The following is an 18,309-nucleotide window of genomic DNA, read 5'->3' as shown; positions in this document are numbered from 1 at the left end:
TCTATAGTCTCCTCGACACCGTAGGCATTGCACTCGGCGCTATCAGCCATTCCAACCAAACACGTGTGCGCATTGGTGAATGTAACGCCCAAGCGACGCGGCACAGCATCGTTTCTTCACTTCGCGGAAGTCCAGGTAACAGCTGCAGTTGCATAGCCTAGTGTAAATTCTAGTATATGTGTAGTATGTCTATGCAGTACGTCCAGAGGTCTTGTGCGGCTGCAAAGGAAAGTTTTATGGGGAGGCGAACTAGTTAAGGAAGCAAGCGTTGACATTCGGCCACGTTGGTATGACATCTTTTCCAGTACCTATAGGGCGGAAACTTTAGAAGAGACGGACAATGTGTCTCTTCTCTTGTCCGTCTCGTATAATGTTTCTGCGCTAAGCACTGGAAAAGTTAGTTTGTGAGCCTATAGATTTATGATTGACAGGAGAATCCCACCTTACTAACAGTGCATTAACATAAAACTTGGCTTCCACGGCGTGATTTTTGCAGCGCGAAGCACTGAAGTGCGGAAAGAAACGAAAAAGAACGAAGGGTTAGCGAATAAAGAACAAACACGAGCGCTTTCGTTCATCTCGCTTCTGTGCGTAATTTTTAATTTATGGGCAATATAATATTTTTTTTGGTCGAACGCCTCATGTCTTGCGTGCGACTTCCTGTTCTACAAGAAGGAAAAAAAATGCCAGCCGAGTATGACCACTGCTAAAGTCAAGTCCGGAGACATCTTTCTAGCTTTTGAGCAAGTCGAGGCTGCAAAATGTTTTTTTTTTCTTTTTTTCCCCCGCGCTGACTCGATACACTAGCGGAGCGTGTACGTTCTTGAGAAAAAAAAAAAAAAAAAAAAAAAAAGGTGCCCAGACGTTTGCGTTAGTGCGCTTCACGAAAAGTTTGACATTCGCCATTAACACTTTGAAAGCCATTACCGCGAAGAAAACGACAAGGAAAACCGTCAGAATCTTGCATTTATCTAACGCGTTGCAATGGAGCATTTCTTTCGCGGGGAAATACTGACGGGTCTGTTGCTTGGCCACGAGGCTATTAACGCTTTTTTTTCTTTTTTTCTTTTTCTTTTGCTTTGACAACGTGAAGCAATGAACGAAGCGACAATTCGATTGCGTTCAAGATACTGCGTACAGGGAGGATCGAAGGCACTGCATTGGCGGCAGAAGGGAAAGCGTCCAGGCGCCTTTGAAGATCGAGAGCTTTCTGTTATGCTGGGTAACGTTGAACAAGTGTTAAATCTCTGTAGCCATTTCACGCGCTGGAGTAATAATTTGATTAGCATTCTTAGAATGCTTCCCGTACTTTCCAGTATGTTTCTATGTCTCCAACCGTCTTCCGCCAACTTGGGTAATTGGGTAGTCCACGGTCTAATGAGTAGAGTATCGGGTGGTGAGGAAAGCAGGTGAGAAACAAAGCGTTGCGTCACTGCGTATGTGCCACCGGGTATGGGCAGCTCTTCAATGAAACCCTTTGAGGCCAGCTTGGGTCACTGGGTATTATACCCAGCGGCTCATACCCAGTGACCCAAATGCAGCACATATATGTGCTGCATTTTTTTTATTGACATGATATAATAGGAGATGTTGGCGCTTTTAAGTGGCAACGGCTACGCCTGGTCGCTTCGCAAAGAAAAATATTATCTCAATATTTGTTACAAAATGCAGCACAAGAGTATCACTTTTAAAAGAGTCAGTCAGCAATATCAAAAAGTTGTGTACACGAGTCCAGGGACCCACAAAAGGTGAACACGTATGCAGTTGCATATGTAAGCACATGTGCTTCATATTGTCCGAGAACAAAAAGAAGAAAGAAAGGAATATAGAAGAATAGAAAGAAATCACGTGTGGTGCATACCCCCATTGGTTGTGCGGGTATGAGCCACGGATATGCGGGTATGAACCAGGGACAATACAGAAAGAAAGGAAGAAAGGAAGCAAGAAAGAAAGAGAGAAGGAAAGAAAGAAAACCCGGCTGCTCCCAGAGTAGAGCAGGTGCGGGGAAAGCTGCGCCGGCGCCGGATCACGTGACGCGCGCGACCATTTAGGGTCGTTTGGTGCGTGGTGGGGAGGGAAAGGGAAGGAAATGAAAGGGGGTTCGCTCGCGCTCCTCCGGGCTTCCCTCTCCTCAGATCAGTTTCGGCGTCCGGACGTGTTTCGCCGAGGAGCAGGCTGCGTTTGAGCAACGGTGCCGCGAACTCGCTCGGGAAAGGGCTCGTCGTCGACCTGCCAATTCGAGCGTGATGGCTTCCGAAGCCCAGGCGAAACGTCAGCGAAGAGCCGCGAACCCCGAGTTGTGGGAGCGCGATGTTGAGGCCAAACGCCAGCGAAGAGCCGCCGACCTTGAGTTTAGGGCGAATGAAGTGGAACGCCTGCGACAGCGTCATCTTGCCACAAGCTTCGCTTACCCCCATTGTTTTGACAAGGGAAAAATTCTGCATTTTATTTAGAGTTGTTTGGTGTTTTGTCTTGGTGCTTGCACAGCCAGTATAGTGGCCTGAACAAACCTCTCCCAAGCAAGCAACGCACCCCGGGGAAGCCGGAAGCGAGGCCGTTTGGCTGCTTCTACCCATCTTATAAACCTGTGGGTGTCTTGCAGGGGGGATCGAACAACGAACCTTCCGCGGCCGAGCCGGGTGCCCTATCCACAGGGTCATGGCTGCGGCTCAGACACGTGCCACGAGTGGACTTCGCGATGGCGCCGCAAGTGGCGCAGCGTGTCTAGAGGTATGCGTGAGAGAGGAGCCCGGCTGCATACATGTCTTATACACGAGGCGTTTCAGCGTTGGCAATACGATGTCTAGCTACAGGGCTTCAACGGTGATCGCAATAATGCGGACATTCATCGCGAGATGCGTTCTGTTGAACTTTTTTTTTGGTTTCAACCTAATCATTATCGGTTTTATTGCCTCTATCACGCGCGATATCTCAATCCGACTAGTATGACCGATTCGTACGATTGAGTTTATTCAAACGTCCGATAGTATAGCACACAGAAAACGGTGGAGACGCCGCATTCGGAGATTTGATAATATTTAAAAACAAAACGTGTGCTTCCTCAGAGGGACATTAAAGAGGATTATTTACTTAAGGTGCGCTGGTAGGTTACACTTATGTAATGGGAAATCTCTAAGTCTTATGTTGGCGGAATTTGGTGTGCGAGAAACGGAGGACTGGTAACGACGTCGCCTTGAATTTGACGTACCATTTGCTCGTATTGTCCTAAATTTTGGCGTCGTCTACCAGATACTACTGAGCTACTTATATATATATAAACGATTATAGTGGGTTACCTAATATGCGGACACTTTACCTGGAAACGTTTGGAAACTTTTGCGGCCTTTCTGTACAAAGGATAGATAACCACAAATAAGGAAACTTAACCTGAAATCATTGATATCTCACGGTCTTCATCGGCGCCGTTCATGGTTGCGAACTGTGGAAGTGACATTCAAAGATTCGAAAGCGGCGTTACGCGCCGGTACGGATGGGCTACGCTATGCGCAATCATCACAGTGTCGCAAAAGGTGTCTGAAATGCTATAGTTGGATAGGTCACTCTGCAAGGATTTGAAATTAATATACAACCGTGATGGTACAGAGTCGATGTACTGATGTCAAGGTCGCGGACTGAAACATAAATGCATTCGGTGCTAACTAGGGCGGGGGGGGGGGGCATTCTTTAAGTGTGCATCTACTAGAAACTTACAGAAAATCTCCCCCCCCCCCCCCAGCCCCCCTCCCAAGTAGCTTTCGTAATCGGCGATCACTGTTGCTCGTCGATCGAGGTGATGTTGCATGTGGTTCTGCCCTTTGTTAGGGTTCACGAAGGACGCAAAATGTGTGAGAGAACGTACCGCAGTTGTAAGCACGGAAGTTTAGCGGACATGACAAAGCGGATCTACCGTCGAGTTTCTGTCAGCGGGCATACACTCAGCCAGTGTTGTTAACCAATCACAAACATGTACAAACATTCGAAGGAAAGGCTGGCAACATCCTCTGCGAAAGGCAGCACGCATGCTGTATATAAATAAAATGGAGAGTTGGTGGCAGCATTATTGGAAGAAGGAACCCAGGAAACGACCTAAGCGAGCAAATGAATGTCGATGGGAATGCACTAGTCCACACAAATTTCCCTTCCACTCTCATCTTTCCTCCTTCCCACATCCAATCTTCCTTCCACCTAAAGGAGAAAAAAAATTCGAAGGTTGTGAAGAGAACTAAAAAAAAAAAAATGTATAAAAAGGCAGGTAGGCTAACCAGAGCTATTGTCAGGGTTGGTAAGATAGTTGTGGTTACAGTAGTTATGAGATAGTTATGGTTGTGTAAAGGTAACATTATGAAATTACCAGAAGTACAACTGGGCTATCAGCGTCATGAAACTGTGTATACAGATTCGTCTTTGAAGTACATGTAAAAAAAAAAAAAGTCGCAGTTTCGCCCGAAAGGCGAAGCATTGATTGAGATAGCAAATTAGTAGACAGCTATACGAAGTAAGGATAGTAGCTTTATCGGCCGTATTAAGTTGTAAATATTCGCTTACTAACTAAATAAACAAGCACGGTGTCACGTGCGCACAGGTAAACATGAACAGATCTCGCTCGATGACCACGGGAGCTCGTCAAAACGCTGGAGTGTGAAAGCGCACCAGCGGCAGCGAGCAAATTGACCTTCGCGCTGGCTCTCGCTTCAACGCGAACTAAACGTCGAAAGCGCAGCGCATACGAAGCTACTGGTATTCGGCGAATGCACTTTGGACCATCGCAGATCGCTTTGAAGATGAGGCTCGCGCGGGCGCACACTTCGGCCGCGTTGCAGATCGCTTTCAAGGTAGCTCCGTGAGCAGCAGCCGCGTAAGCAGAACGCCCCCCCCCCCCCCCCCCCCCCCCTCCCGTCTCCGTCGCCTCCTTCCCGTGCCTCGCGCGTGAACGAAGACCGTGCGCTTCCGGCCGCCTTCCTCTCTCGCGTGCGCGAGATTAAGCTGCGGTTACCGGCTCACCCTCGCACGATTTCACTCGCACACACAACGCACGGCGGGCGGCGACGATTTTAACGCCCTTGGACTTTATACGGAACATCACGGCGACGACGATGGCGACGGCAAAAATGCGCTTGGAGTGTCCATATAATTGCTATCGCAATAAAATTTCGGATGAAAGAATGAAGCGGCATACAAGTCCAGGACACCATGGTTTTCGTATTATCGAGGCCGTCGCGCTTGGCTTCAGCTGCGGTAGAGAAGCCGGGAGCACAGGATAAATTTACTTTGAACGAATGAATGAATGAATGAATGAATGAATGAATGAATGAATGCAGGAAGGAAGGAAAGAAGGAAGGAAGGGAGGGAGGGAGGGAGGGAGGGAGGGAGGGAGGGAGGGAGGGAGGGAGGAATTCCTCGATCTTTTGGTTGGTCTCTGCCCAACATGAGAACTCTGCCCAACATGCGAACAGGGTCTCGTTTTACGACAGCCATGCCATTTTGCTGTATTACTTGGTGATGCTCAATTACTTGATGACAAGTCTGTTATTATCTGGTGAAAACGGAGAAACAATATTTCTCCGTTTTCGTAATCTTCAGCATGATTTTCGTCAAAGTATAGAAGGACAACAACATAAAAAAAGCACTGTAGTGAATGAGGCCTTATAGTTTGTCGTACTTCTTGCATTGTTCGGATTTGTCTTCTAGTTTCTGTTGTGCCTTCTCGTATGTTCAATAAAATGAATGAATGAATGAATGAATCGATCAATCACTCAGCCAATCAATCAATATATCGACCAACCAACTCACACGTGGGCGCAATGACGGCCGCCCAGCAGGCTGTAGCCGTGAGAAGCACGAAGAAGACGTTTGTCCAGCGCCGGCCGTAGCGGTCCATGCTCCACCAGCCAATCGCGTTGGCCGGAAACTCGACCAGGGCCAGGTATAGAAAGTTGAGGAACTCGTTGCCGCTCAAATGCGTCACGTTGATGTGCAGGCCGCTGTACGCGCAGCCGTTTGCCGACCTGCGGGACGAGGGACGAAAAACTGCGCTGAGGAATCTCAACACTGAGACATTCTATGGAAGAGTGCGCAATATAGCGACATGAGAAACAAACTTATTAGAACGATCATTTTGCGTTGTAACACTTTAAGATTTCCTTTTTTTTTCCCTAGTATCTGTGGAGACATGGAATAGTGCGCCCATTGAAATTGCAAACGCTTAGTGTTTAGCAGCTCAGTTATAAGAGAGCGTCATATTACAATTATCAATTTCGTACTATGTATTATACGTGTCATTTCATATGTAGTGCTTCTTTATCGCACTCGCTCACAATGTTGGTTGTGTGTTTTGTTTCGTTTTGTAATCGTCCTTGAGCACTACACCTTGTGGTCCACTACCTCTAAGAGCCTTGAAAACGCTGACAGTATGAAACTGTAAGGAAGATGACGAACGTCGGCGCAGAGTCAGCGGCATCGGCAGCATCAACCGCGCAGCAGAAGCTCGAGCGAGAGGACTGTGCTCGGTGCATCCTACGACCGGCTGTCGCTACGAACCTCAATAAATCTCCTTTATAAGTGGTGGAGCCGTGCTGGGTAACGTTCCTTTATAGAAATCTTTATAGAAATGTTATAAATCTCTTTTATAGAAACAAACAAACAAACAAACAAACAAACAAACAAACAAACAAACAAACAAACAAACAAACAAACAAACAAACAAACAAACAAACAAACAAACAAACAAAGCCAAGCCAAGCAAAGCTAAGCAAAGCTCTGATAGCACTCTCCAGGTTCACTCCGAGACATCAGTGAGAATCCATGAATTGGCAGAAGCGAAATACCTGGAATGCGGCACAAAATATCATCCACAATTGATTGATTGTCTGTCCATCTGACTGTTTATTTTTTTGACTGATTGATTATTTCGATACACAGGGAAACATACATTTGCCTGTGCAGACCAAACACGTCAAAACAGGGCGAACACCACAAATAAGAGAACATACACATTACGGAGACACAATGCACAACCATGATTATAGTTTCCTCTCTTTTCATTGGCCTGTCGTATTTGTCATTTAAAATAAGAAAAAAAAAAACTACCTCCGATGGTCACAGATTCTGATCTGCTGTCTTCGTACTCAGGATAGATGCTTATCTCCCCACTCACGGTAATGCGGGTAGGCCTAGCTCGCATTCACTGCCTCGCAAAGCCCACGTTTCATCGGTAGAGTGGTAAACAAAACGTGGCACCACTATTGTCGCTGAACAATGCGTAACCTTGACGGACGACACCTACACATAACACATTTCGTTATCAGAAAGGGGCCTCGGGAGAAGTCACTCGATTCTTGCGTACTAAAGATTGCGCCAGCGAAGATGCCACGTAGGTATACATGTAACAACGTATACGTTTGTATTTGCCGTTGAGCTCTTTCTTGTCAAGCAGCCAGGGCGACGGGCCAAGCACTATTTTTACAAAAGCGACTGCATGCATGCTGTGGCAGTTTCTTAGCTCTGAAGTTTCGCGTATTGGCTCGTGTATTGCTACGTTGGCAGACGAAGGACGTGTAAAGTACGGTATATCAAGGCGATCTTTCATGAGTTTACCAGCAAACCAGAAATTGAATAACCGCGTTCTTAAGTATACATACACATAACAAGAAAGAAATGTTTCCGAGCAGTCAACAAAATTGGAATGTTGTTGAAATACAAATGACGTACCTAGTTGATAAAAAACACTGCGCACATGAACACACAGACAAGATCATGGTGGTTAATTGCGCACCATATGAATGGCGCTCCATCCTAAAGCGCTGTTTTCGTAAAGCCATTCATACGCTGCGCGCAAAACGCCGCCTTGAACTATTACCAATTCGCCCAAGCTACACACACAAGAGCCAGGGGAATACAATTAGAAAAGTTATAACAGGAACACAAATATATGAAAATGTACAAAAAATGAATATGTTCTACAAATCAACATCGTGATCGAATTTGCATTAATAACATTTAGTAACTTTTAGATATTCCCTGATTCTCCGAGAAACTGTACTAATCTGCATGCTGTATTTTGTTGCAAGTTTTCTGATGGCCTGTGCACCCAGAATTTTATCTAGTGATATTGGCTTCTCATCCAAAACATGTACACCCGGCCACAAAAGTTGACGGACCACGGGATCTCAGAAAACGTTCAATTCCCGAGCAGCCTGTAGCAGTAGCCAGTAAAACTGTACACAACAATGTTGTTAGCATATTCTATAGTCGAGGCCCGAAATGCAAATACCAGGCTTCGTTGTGAGGCTGGGGACATATTTAGCTTTTTCTCAGGTTTCATGGTCCGTAATATTTTGTGGCCGGGTGTACGTTTGCTAAGGGCGTGCGAATATTCGAAACTTTCGAATAACGATCAAATATTGTCCTATTCGATTATCGAATTGTCATTGTTCGATTAGGTCCTAGAATCAAACGGTCGCTATCTGAAATTGCCAATTTTTGAATGCTTCTCGAATACTTTACGCCGTCGGCTGTACACGATCAAGCATGAAATTGAAGCAAAAATGTGATATTATTCATCCCATCCACAGTATACATAACACACTCTTAGATAGCGAAGCGTTGCTGGGTGAGCCAGATTTTTCCGGCTAAGCACAATCACTCGCCATAACATGCTTAGACGCGGCGTTCGGCAGAGGATATTGTTTTGTACTATAGATGGCAGCACCTGTGCCCTTTCATCGAATTAAATTAGAATGCGTTTCAATGCAACATATTTTTCTCCCCAAAAGTGGCACCATCTGCCACGACAATTCAAACTAGAAAATTGCTTCTTTTTTTCTTGCTCTGCCATCGCCGCAGACACCGTGCACTTCTGGTCGCGACTGGCATGCATACTCACATAATAACTGACCTACAAGATTACCTTTATAAAATTTACATGATCACGCATGACTATGTATTCTCCTAAGAGCCCTGGGTTTGCGAACTACCTGTTTTGTTGCTTATAATGCTCCTTTGGGCTTGTATTAAAGCATGCTTTCTAATGGACAATTTAATGACCGAAACATTCTGTTGTTGTGAATAGCAATATGTTAAAATTGTTTGATATTATTGGTGACAAAGCTGTACAATATTCGCAAGCTGTTCAATGTTAGCTTCGATTCGATTTGCTTCTGGCGCTATTTCGTTCGTATTCGATTCGATCTCAAAAACTGTTCTACGCACACCCCTATTCTTCTCGAGGAACCTCTTACGGCGAGTATCTAAAGTTTTGTTCCGTGCAACAGAAGATGGCACTATAGTCTTTCCTACGATCTTTGTCTGACAACCCACTGCGGTGGCTTAGCGGCTGTGAGGTCGCGGGATTAAATCCCGGCGGCCGCTTATCGATAGGGGCTCAATTTAAAAAAAAAACAATTAAAAAAAAACGTCTGCGTCTGATATAGTGGGGGCACGCTAAAGATCCCCTGGTGGTCAAAATTAACCCAGAGTCCACCACTACGGCGTGCCTCATAATCAAATCGTGGTTTTGGCGCGTAAAAAGCCCAGAATTCAGAATTTCTTGCTTGACATATTTTTTCGAGTACATCTATGAATTAATAGAAGGCGAGAAGCCGGCGCAATCGAACAGGCACCAACGTTTCCTTGAATAATCGTCATAAAGACAAGGTCATATTCGTCATAAAGACAAGGTCATTTCTTCAAACTTATTTTGACGAAAAGGTACGTCGGTGTCAAACATATTCACTCGAGCGGAGTTTCGCACAGACGTAGATTAGGAAGACTTACCATATGAGCGTGAGTATCAGCAAGTTCTTTCGTATCTTCGGCTTGGTAACCAAGTCCAAAATGGAGCCTGATTCCTCCGATTTCTCTCCAGCAGTTAAGCTTTGCTGAACTTTCTGAAATAAAAATTGTTAGCAGCACAAAACGATCGTCAATTTTTTAAATAGAAAAACTGATCTGGAGGCTTAGCATGCATGCGCGCAGACGAGATTAGAGCAAACTTTCATACATAGTGTATGAAAAAAAAAAAGGTTTCGCTGTAATCTTCAAATGAAAGAAGTATAATTCCTGCTTTACCAGCAGCTAACACATATTTTACCAGCCTGGTCAAGTTTTTACCATCGCACTTCGGGTTTAAACTTATAGCAGTGAGCAAATCTGGAGCTCAGTCTCTTTACCTATGACAAGATGAAGTTCGTGACGAGTACATGAGTATCACTCTGAATTTTTACGTGTCGCAACTCCAACCTCTTCAAAAAAGGTTCATCCGGTTTACTAACTCTCCTTAGCTCTCCTTCCATAAGACATTATTTGAAAAACAGGTCTCCAATGTATTGCCTACAAGTCGTCGCTATGAATTGCCTGCTTACCGAATGTTTAAATCGGCAATCGCCTAGGGACATTACTGAGGTGCAGAGGCCACTTCGTTCAAAGGGTGGCGCTGTTCTTCCCTTTGTGGAATGTCGATTTTAGAGAGAGAGAGAGAGAGAGAGATAAATTATTGAATACCGACTTCCTGTTCTTCGAGAAATGTTTAAGAATATGGGAGCAATACTGTGGTCTTTTGATGCTAACGCAAGTATTTTATTCGGAGTGATAATTATGCTTTGAGTTATGCTGTGTGGGCACGTAAATACATTGACAGATGCACCTGTACAATTCGCGCGTCGCAACTTACTCGACGTGGACGACACCTCGTTGTTATTATCGGGTTTTTCCGAAGCAAATGTGTTGACTGTGAATGCACTATATAGTGGGCGAGATAACGTGATGTAGTTTAGCGTTCGCCTGTACAACGTACAAGAAATTAGAGCGAAGCTGTATAATTCTAATATATTATAATGCGTTAGCATTAGGAGTGTCAAAGTGAAAAAAGTGTATGTATGTATGTATGTATGTATGTATGTATGTATGTATGTATGTATGTATGTATGTATGTATGTATGTATGTATGTATGTATGTATGTATGTATGTAGTATGTATGTATGTATGTATGTATGTATGTATGTATGTATGTATGTATGTATGTATGTATGTATGTATGTATGTATGTATGTATGTATGTATGTATGTATGTATGTGTGTATGTGTGTGTGTGTGTGTGTGTGTGTGTGTGTGTGTGTGTGTGTGTGTGTGTATGTGAACGAGAAGAAAGGAAACTGAGGGGCCCGGTTTCTATTAGTCGATACATAGGAAGCCAGCGAACAATATTTGTGGGCTTCCTATATATATATATATATATATATATATATATATATATATATATATATATATATATATATTGCAACTCACGGCGGTCTGCTCCGGACCACCGCCAGTTCCACTTAATCCACTCCACCAAGAGGCAGGACGTTTGTCGAGTGAGCTCGTGTGTCGCGTTCACCACATTCCACCTTATTGCAATGTGGTGAGCGCGGTTTACATGATGGATTCGGCACCTCAAAGAGGTGGCGAAAAGAGGTTCGAAGTAATGACAACGCATTTTTCTCGTATTTACCGCTAAGTCGCCACTTAATTTTGTCTGGGCGCCGTCACGCTACCTACCGGTAGCGGACTGAGCCCGGCGGTAGCCAACCGGGCTCAGCCCTGGTCAACCTTCCTGCCTTTCATTTATCATTTCCCCCCTCTATCTCTGGTTAACGGCTCTGTTCCCGCCATTTCGCTTCAAGCATCGCCGCTGCCTCTAGATACTGTCGGCTCCCCCATAACCACCTCCGACATGCCGTCCGAGCATCGCATGAACCCATGGGCGGCTTCGATTCTTGGCTTTCTGTCTAACCAGACACCAGGCTCTTTCATCTCGGACGCTGCATCGCCAAGCCGAGCACTTAACCATTCGGGAAGACCTGCTCTACCGCTGGAACTACAGCCCCAGTGGCAGTAAGGGGCTGCTCGTCGTTCCCCGTCGCCTGTGCTCCGACGTAAGCTCTACTTTACACGATGGCCCACAATGGGGCGAGGCTGGTGTGTGAAAGGCCTTTATTCTCGTCTTAGGCTTCCGTATTACTGGCCTCGTAATGGACCGTTTTGTTCGCCAGTGTGTCCGGTCATGTTCCACGTGCCAGCGCCGCAACACTCCCCGTCAACACGCCGGCGTTTCTATTGTTTACCTCATCTACGCCCCTGCTCGACCTTGTGACCGCGTCGCCCTTGACTTCTATGGTCACATTCCCAGCACCCCAGACGGCAACCGCCGGGTAATCGTTGCTGTCAACCTCGCACGGTATACTGATGCTTCGGCTATTCCATCGGCCATAGAAAAATACGTCCCCTGTCAGTTTCATTATTCAGAACCTCATCCTACGGCATGAAGCGCCTGGAGAGTTGCTAAGCGTCCGTGATCGTGTGCTCCTATTCCGACGTTATAACAGCATTGCTGCGCGAGTGTCGCATCGTTCACCGCACCACCACTGGATATCATCCCCAAAACAAACGGGATGACGGAACGTTTTAACCGCACCCTAGCTGACATACTGACCATGTATGTCTCATCCGAACACTTCAATTAGTACGCTTAAGCACGCTTACAATTATACCATGCAAACTACTGCATCCTTGCCTTTCTTTCTCCTTTATAAGCAAGGACCTTCACTTACCATGAACCCTATTCTTCTCTGCCGGCGCGACGCCTCGAAGTTCATGACAGTTTCTCAAGCATACGCCAAAGAATGCCGCCAGCTTGCTCGTTAGTTCACATCTTAAGACCAGTGGCGCCAGAAGCATCACCACGATGCATCCGCTACAACTACATACCATATTCCCGGATCGCTGTTCTGACTGTAGGTCCTGTCTACTACTCCTGGCCTCTCCATCAAGCTGCTCTCTAAGTGTCATGGTCCATGTCGCGAACATTAGAGCACTGCACGGGCCGATTTTTTCAGCCCGAGCCCGGCCCGGGCCCGTTTTTACGTTGGGTAAGTATCATGTCCATGTCGCGTACATTACCAAAATTCCCCGCCAAACTATACATATCCGATCGAGCCGCTGGAATTGTCTTCAGAAGAACGTCGTAGCGGCCAGGAAGTTGTCCCCGTCTGCCGACTCAAGCAGTGATACGACCCTCCTTTGTTCTTCTGATCTTAGGTCATCAAGATGGCTCCTTTTTTCGCGGAGATATTGAACTGAAGACGAATGACATCTGGTTGGTGAAAGAGGAAGACAACGATTGCTGGTCTTCCGGTGCTGAAGTTCGTGCTCTGCCCTTTGCTTCCGTGCCTTTTAAGGAACCTGCTGCGAAGCTGTTTTGTGCTATGTCACCCTCGTTTACCTACACCCTCGTTGTTTACAAACTATTTCTAAATGCCCTAACTGTAACAAACATACGCTGTGAAAAGCATCGTTACGTTAATATAGCGAATAGCTTTTGGCTATTCGCTGGCATTGAGAACCATCTTCGGTGGTTTCTGCACACTTCTTTTCTTTTTTTACAAAGGTTGCACGTAGGTGGACGGGGGACGAATGACCTCTCACCTTGAGCTTCAGGTCAAGGTCAGTCGGGGGCTCGACTCCGTTTCGGATGGCGATGCGGCGCAAAACGGCCGATGCTTCGGGGAGTCGGTCCTGCGACAAGAGCCACCGCGGAGATTCCGGGATGACCCTACAACGAACACGCAAACTCGGTCAACGATGGAGGCTGAAAGGCCGAAGGCGAGGCTGCTTTGCCTGTAGCCTGCGTGAGGGTAGTTGCTACATACGCCAAAAGAAGGGGAGCTATAAGGGAGTCTTTGGAGACCGGAATCGAGTGGACGTCTTCAAGGTGACACGAGGAACGCGCGCTTAAGGCCATGACTTCAGGTTTTTTGGACCGAGTCTCATAGAAACAGAAACCACTGGAAGGGAGTAGCGATGATTGTCGCGTTCATATTGCGTTACCTCAATCATGCTTTATGGTTTTGCTTCAGCGTTTTGTTTCATTTGATTGCACTTTTGATGATTCATCATCCTGCTGAAAATTGCTGCTGACATTCCATTACATATAAACGAACAAATAAGCCTTAAACAACACTTTAGTGATGTCGCGCTTGCTAATAAAATTCTTCGGATCAAGTACCACAATGTAACAAAACCAAGAGCGCAAGCTTGCTACTGTCAGGAGGTGCCATAATAAACCTGTGTTCGTGCGTAAAGGACCCAATTCCAGTCGTGCACATATGATGTGGTCTCGTATACGGCTTCGTTACGAATTGTAGTTGGTGATTTCCAAATTTTGTAGCTTAAGGCTTCCGCAAAGTGACAAGTACCAAGAAGAACCGTGCATAGTAACGTGACAATGCAAATAGTGTCAACTTGCCTTCATTCGTAGAAAGTAGAGTTGGAATGATTCAAGTGCGAGAAAATGGTTCCTTAACAAGCATAAACCCAACGATAAAGAATCGATGAGAATGCGCTAGAAGCCTGTTTGAGTACTGCTCACGTGGTGAGCAACCAACGAAATGAACAAACATAACGTTATCTGTTCGTGGCGTTTAAACGGAGGCCCTTAATTGTTGCGTTTAGGTTTCACGTGCACGGATGGTCTCGCGAAAAAATAATTTCCCCACCGTTGCCTGCCGAATTTCGTCCACTTTGTTCCTCTCAGGGCTAACATTCGTCAGTGAGTTGTTAGTTGCGCTTCGCCTTTTCTACTCTGCTTCGCAATATTGTACCGCTGAATTGGGAAGCTACTACGGGCATTCCGATGTGCTCGAAACTGAGTAAGCGACGCACTTACACGGAAGGGAACGTGAGTTTGCATCACCCTGCTTCAGATTAGCTGACGCCAGGAAACAGTGTCCTGTCATTGTGAAGCGCAACGAATATTCCGTTTTCGTGGTCTGTTACAGCTACCTGAGTTTGTAGTAGCTTACCTGATGTAGCAGAAGAGAGGCACCACGCACGAGGCGCACACTGTTGCCAGCAGCACCCAGGTGCGGCTCAAGTAGGCCACCAGCGTCAGCAGGCACATGCCCAGCGTCCAGCCCATGCACGCCACGCCCAACAGCAGGGTGCGTTTCTTCGCATCCAACAGCTCCATTACTGCACGATCAGGGTGAAAGAAAAAAGAAAAGAACTTGTTACAACGAAGTATTCGGTGCAATAAGTACTACAAGTAACTCCGTAGAGCGAGCCCAGCGGGGCCGGTTTGAGCTGGGAAAATTTGACGGTGTATGAGCCTGCCGGTCATTCCCTATAGTGCTCTTGCGCCGCGGCCAACCACCGCACCTCTAACTTTTCTTGTTTTTTCTTGTTTTTTAAAAGCTTTCTAGCTTTTTTTTTGTTCTTGCTGCCAGACAATAATGCACCTTCTTTGCGACTTGGATTTAGGTGCACGGTGAAAATTAGTCCGAAGCTCTCCATCTTGGCATCCCTCATATATCCCATTATGCAATTTTATTAAACCGTAGAAATTGATTTAATATTTCCAATGTTCTCGCTCGAAGTCTGCTGTTTCCGTTCTTCTGATTTCGTTTGTTTGTATGCATATACGTAATCAAGCTTAGTTCTAGCAGACGGACTAATTTTAGGGCTTCTTAATGAAAACACTCATCCGGCAATAGCATGGGTTCTGCAGTTTCCCGCAGTGCTTTAGCGGGCTTTCTCAATAAGGCCTTGTAGCGATAAGTGATACAGTTCAATGCCACGCCAACTGCGCGCAGCGAAGCCGAACGCACCGTACGAGACTCACTGATGATGTAGGGCACCTGCTCGATCTGCGGGTCCAGCAGGGCGTTGATGAAACGCATGACGACGAACATGATGAAGTTGGTGGAGAGCACGGCGCCGAAGCCCGAGAGAATGGCCAATGCCACGATGGCGAAGAACGTTGGCTTACGACCGTACCTGCAGTGGGGCAGACCTCTGATTTAGGCGAGAAAAATAAAGGCAACCTAGGCGCCTAATATATATATATATATATATATATATATATATATATATATATATATATAAGGTTTTACAACCGTACAGAGCAAAGAGACAATGAAGCGAGGGAAAACATATAGGGAAGCGAAGGCTTCGATAAAAGAAAGGTAAACTCGGCGGTAATACGGTTCCACTCAACGTGAAAGCTGGGGAAGTGCGGAGCAGTGATTCGCCACTGTTTCCCTTGTGTTCAGTCTCGTTTTATCCCGTGTTCATCTTGTGTTTCGGCTAGTGTTTTCGCGATGTTGGGATTAGCTTGCCTGCGCTGGCGAGCAACTTCAGCTTCTCAGGCGTGCACGGCTTGATCAGCACTGCGTCGGCGCTGTCTTTGCACGGGCGAGCGCCCGCTGTCGCTCCAAGCGTGCTTGCTGCTCGGTGTCCGTGGAGGGAAAGAGCGTCCCGGGGCGCGGGAACGGCGGGGCTTTAGGAACGGCTAGAGTTACTGTGTATAGCTCCCGCAGTACACGGCTGAGCCATACATATATAGTAACTCTAGGAACTGCTCTTTTTCAGCGCGCCCTCTTTCCACTTGTGAGGCTGTGGCTCTTGATTAGTTTCGGTGTCAGCTTGGAGTACTCGATCAAGTTTTCATTAACTCGGGTTAATTACTGCGTTAATTCATGATGTTTTCCTTACTTTATATTATTTTATACTTGTTTGGTTTAATCTCATTCATTTTTGAGGGGAATTTTACGGGAATTTTATGTCTTAAGTAGACCTTGTGTTGTGCATGACACCCACCGACGAGGGACGACATCCAGGGCCCCTAAAGTGCTCCTACTTAAATTCGCTGACGATTACGATTGTCCCTAATGCGGAATTCGAACGCAGCTCTTCAGGATGCTTTGAATTCCACCGGTTGCGTCGCTCATAGTCAGAAAGAAAGCGCGAACACGGGAACGCGTGTCTCGCGCGGAGCGCATTCCCATGTGCATTCTCTAGCAGCGGCGGCTGCGCGGGCCTATTAGCGCATGCGCAGTTGGTCCGAAGCACACGCCAGCGCTTTGTTTTAAGCGAAGCTTTATAGGCTCACAAGTTTCGGCGGCGGTGGTGGTGGTGGTGGTGTCACGCTGAAAAGTGGGCCGATCCTGGCGATAGTGCAGGCAGGGTCCAAGTTCAATGGCACATACCAGTGACAGAAAGAAAGAGAGAATGAGAGAGAGAGAAAGAAAGAGAGGAAGAAAGAAAGAGAGATATTAAGAAAGACGGAAAGAAAGAAAAAAGATAAAAGAGAGAGAAAGAGAGGTAGAGAGAAAGAAAGATGGAGAGAGAAAGAAAGAAAATCACCAGCCCTTCCCCTGTCGAGAAAATGAGGATAAGCAAAAGTTGGTGTGTGTACCTGACTTACTACTTTACCTTTCCTTTCCTACTACTTTCTTTTCCCGTTCGTGGTACTTTTCGTTCACTTTCCTTCTACTTTTGCTTCCCTTTCGTGCAGCGTTTCCTTCCGACGCGTTGTACGTTTCCTTCCCTCGATGCATACATTTAATAAACTTTTATGTTTTATTACCATGACATGTCGTGAACTTTACGTCACCCTGACGAAGGTAAGATACACACACGACAACCTTCGCTTACCCCCATTATCTCGACAGGGGAAGGGCTGGTGAATTTTTAATATGGTATCGGTGGACGCACTCGCCGCATGCTTCAGTAATGACGTCATCGGCGTACCACGGCGCACTCGGCGCATGCTACTATGGCGCCATCTCGTAGTCTCGTACGGCACCATGCATTCCTCCTCAACCACACTGCCTACTCCGTTTTCCGCCTCATGCTATCACTGAATAGCCCCCTCTGCCGCTTTCCTCGTCGCGCTCTCTTCGCTATCGCCGTCTTTCATCCCCCACTGCGCTACGCGTTCGCTCTTTCATCGTTCGCCGTGCTCGTTCGCTCGGTTATGCCGAGGGACGCCGACAACGACGACGATCAACGCATGAATGGGCGTCAAGGAGCTGCGCTCTAAAAACACGTTGCTAGTCTAGTTGGTGCATGAATAATTGCCAGAATAATGGCGCAGCAAACGACGATGGATGACCACAAGTGCACCTGCCGATTTTGCTTCTGTCGTCTGTCGTTGTCTTTTGAAGCGCCACCTTTCTTGTAATTAAACGTGGTGTTACATTTTAAAGAAACATTGAAATGGAGAAATAATAAGGAAAATAGAAATAAAAGCATACTAAAGGAGAACTTGCCGCGAGTGGGAGCCCCATATATCTTCTTGCGCATCCGCCGCCCTTGCCCGCGAGTTGCGATGGCTACCGGTCCGTCGACTAATCTGGTACATATACACACACACATAGAGAGAGAGAGAGAGAAGCGAAGAGGAAAAGGTAGGGAGGTTAACCAAGGACGTACCCGGTTGGCTACCCTACACTTGGGGAGGAAGAAAGGGGAAGAATAGGTAACACATACACACA

General features: G+C 46.4%; 1 protein-coding gene across 2 annotated transcripts in view; it reads right to left on the bottom strand.

The window, feature by feature from the left end:
- Positions 1-18,309, bottom strand: part of LOC119460819 (carcinine transporter) — a 72,454-nt gene that overhangs the window by 7,023 nt on the left and 47,122 nt on the right. The window contains exons 3-7 of one of the 2 annotated variants that reach the window (XM_049671751.1): positions 15,654-15,808; positions 14,836-15,004; positions 13,460-13,586; positions 9,772-9,884; positions 5,791-6,005 (exon numbers count right to left, since the gene is read on the bottom strand). The exons of the other annotated variant lie outside the window; for it this stretch is intronic. Coding sequence (XP_049527708.1) covers positions 5,791-6,005; positions 9,772-9,884; positions 13,460-13,586; positions 14,836-15,004; positions 15,654-15,808 — 779 coding nt within the window. The remainder of the gene's footprint in view (positions 1-5,790; positions 6,006-9,771; positions 9,885-13,459; positions 13,587-14,835; positions 15,005-15,653; positions 15,809-18,309) is intronic. 2 annotated transcript variants of the gene reach the window in all.

The sequence above is a fragment of the Dermacentor silvarum genome, chromosome 8 (assembly GCF_013339745.2).
Source record: "Dermacentor silvarum isolate Dsil-2018 chromosome 8, BIME_Dsil_1.4, whole genome shotgun sequence".
Taxonomy (NCBI): domain Eukaryota; kingdom Metazoa; phylum Arthropoda; class Arachnida; order Ixodida; family Ixodidae; genus Dermacentor; species Dermacentor silvarum.
This window is presented reverse-complemented; position numbering and strand designations above follow the sequence as displayed.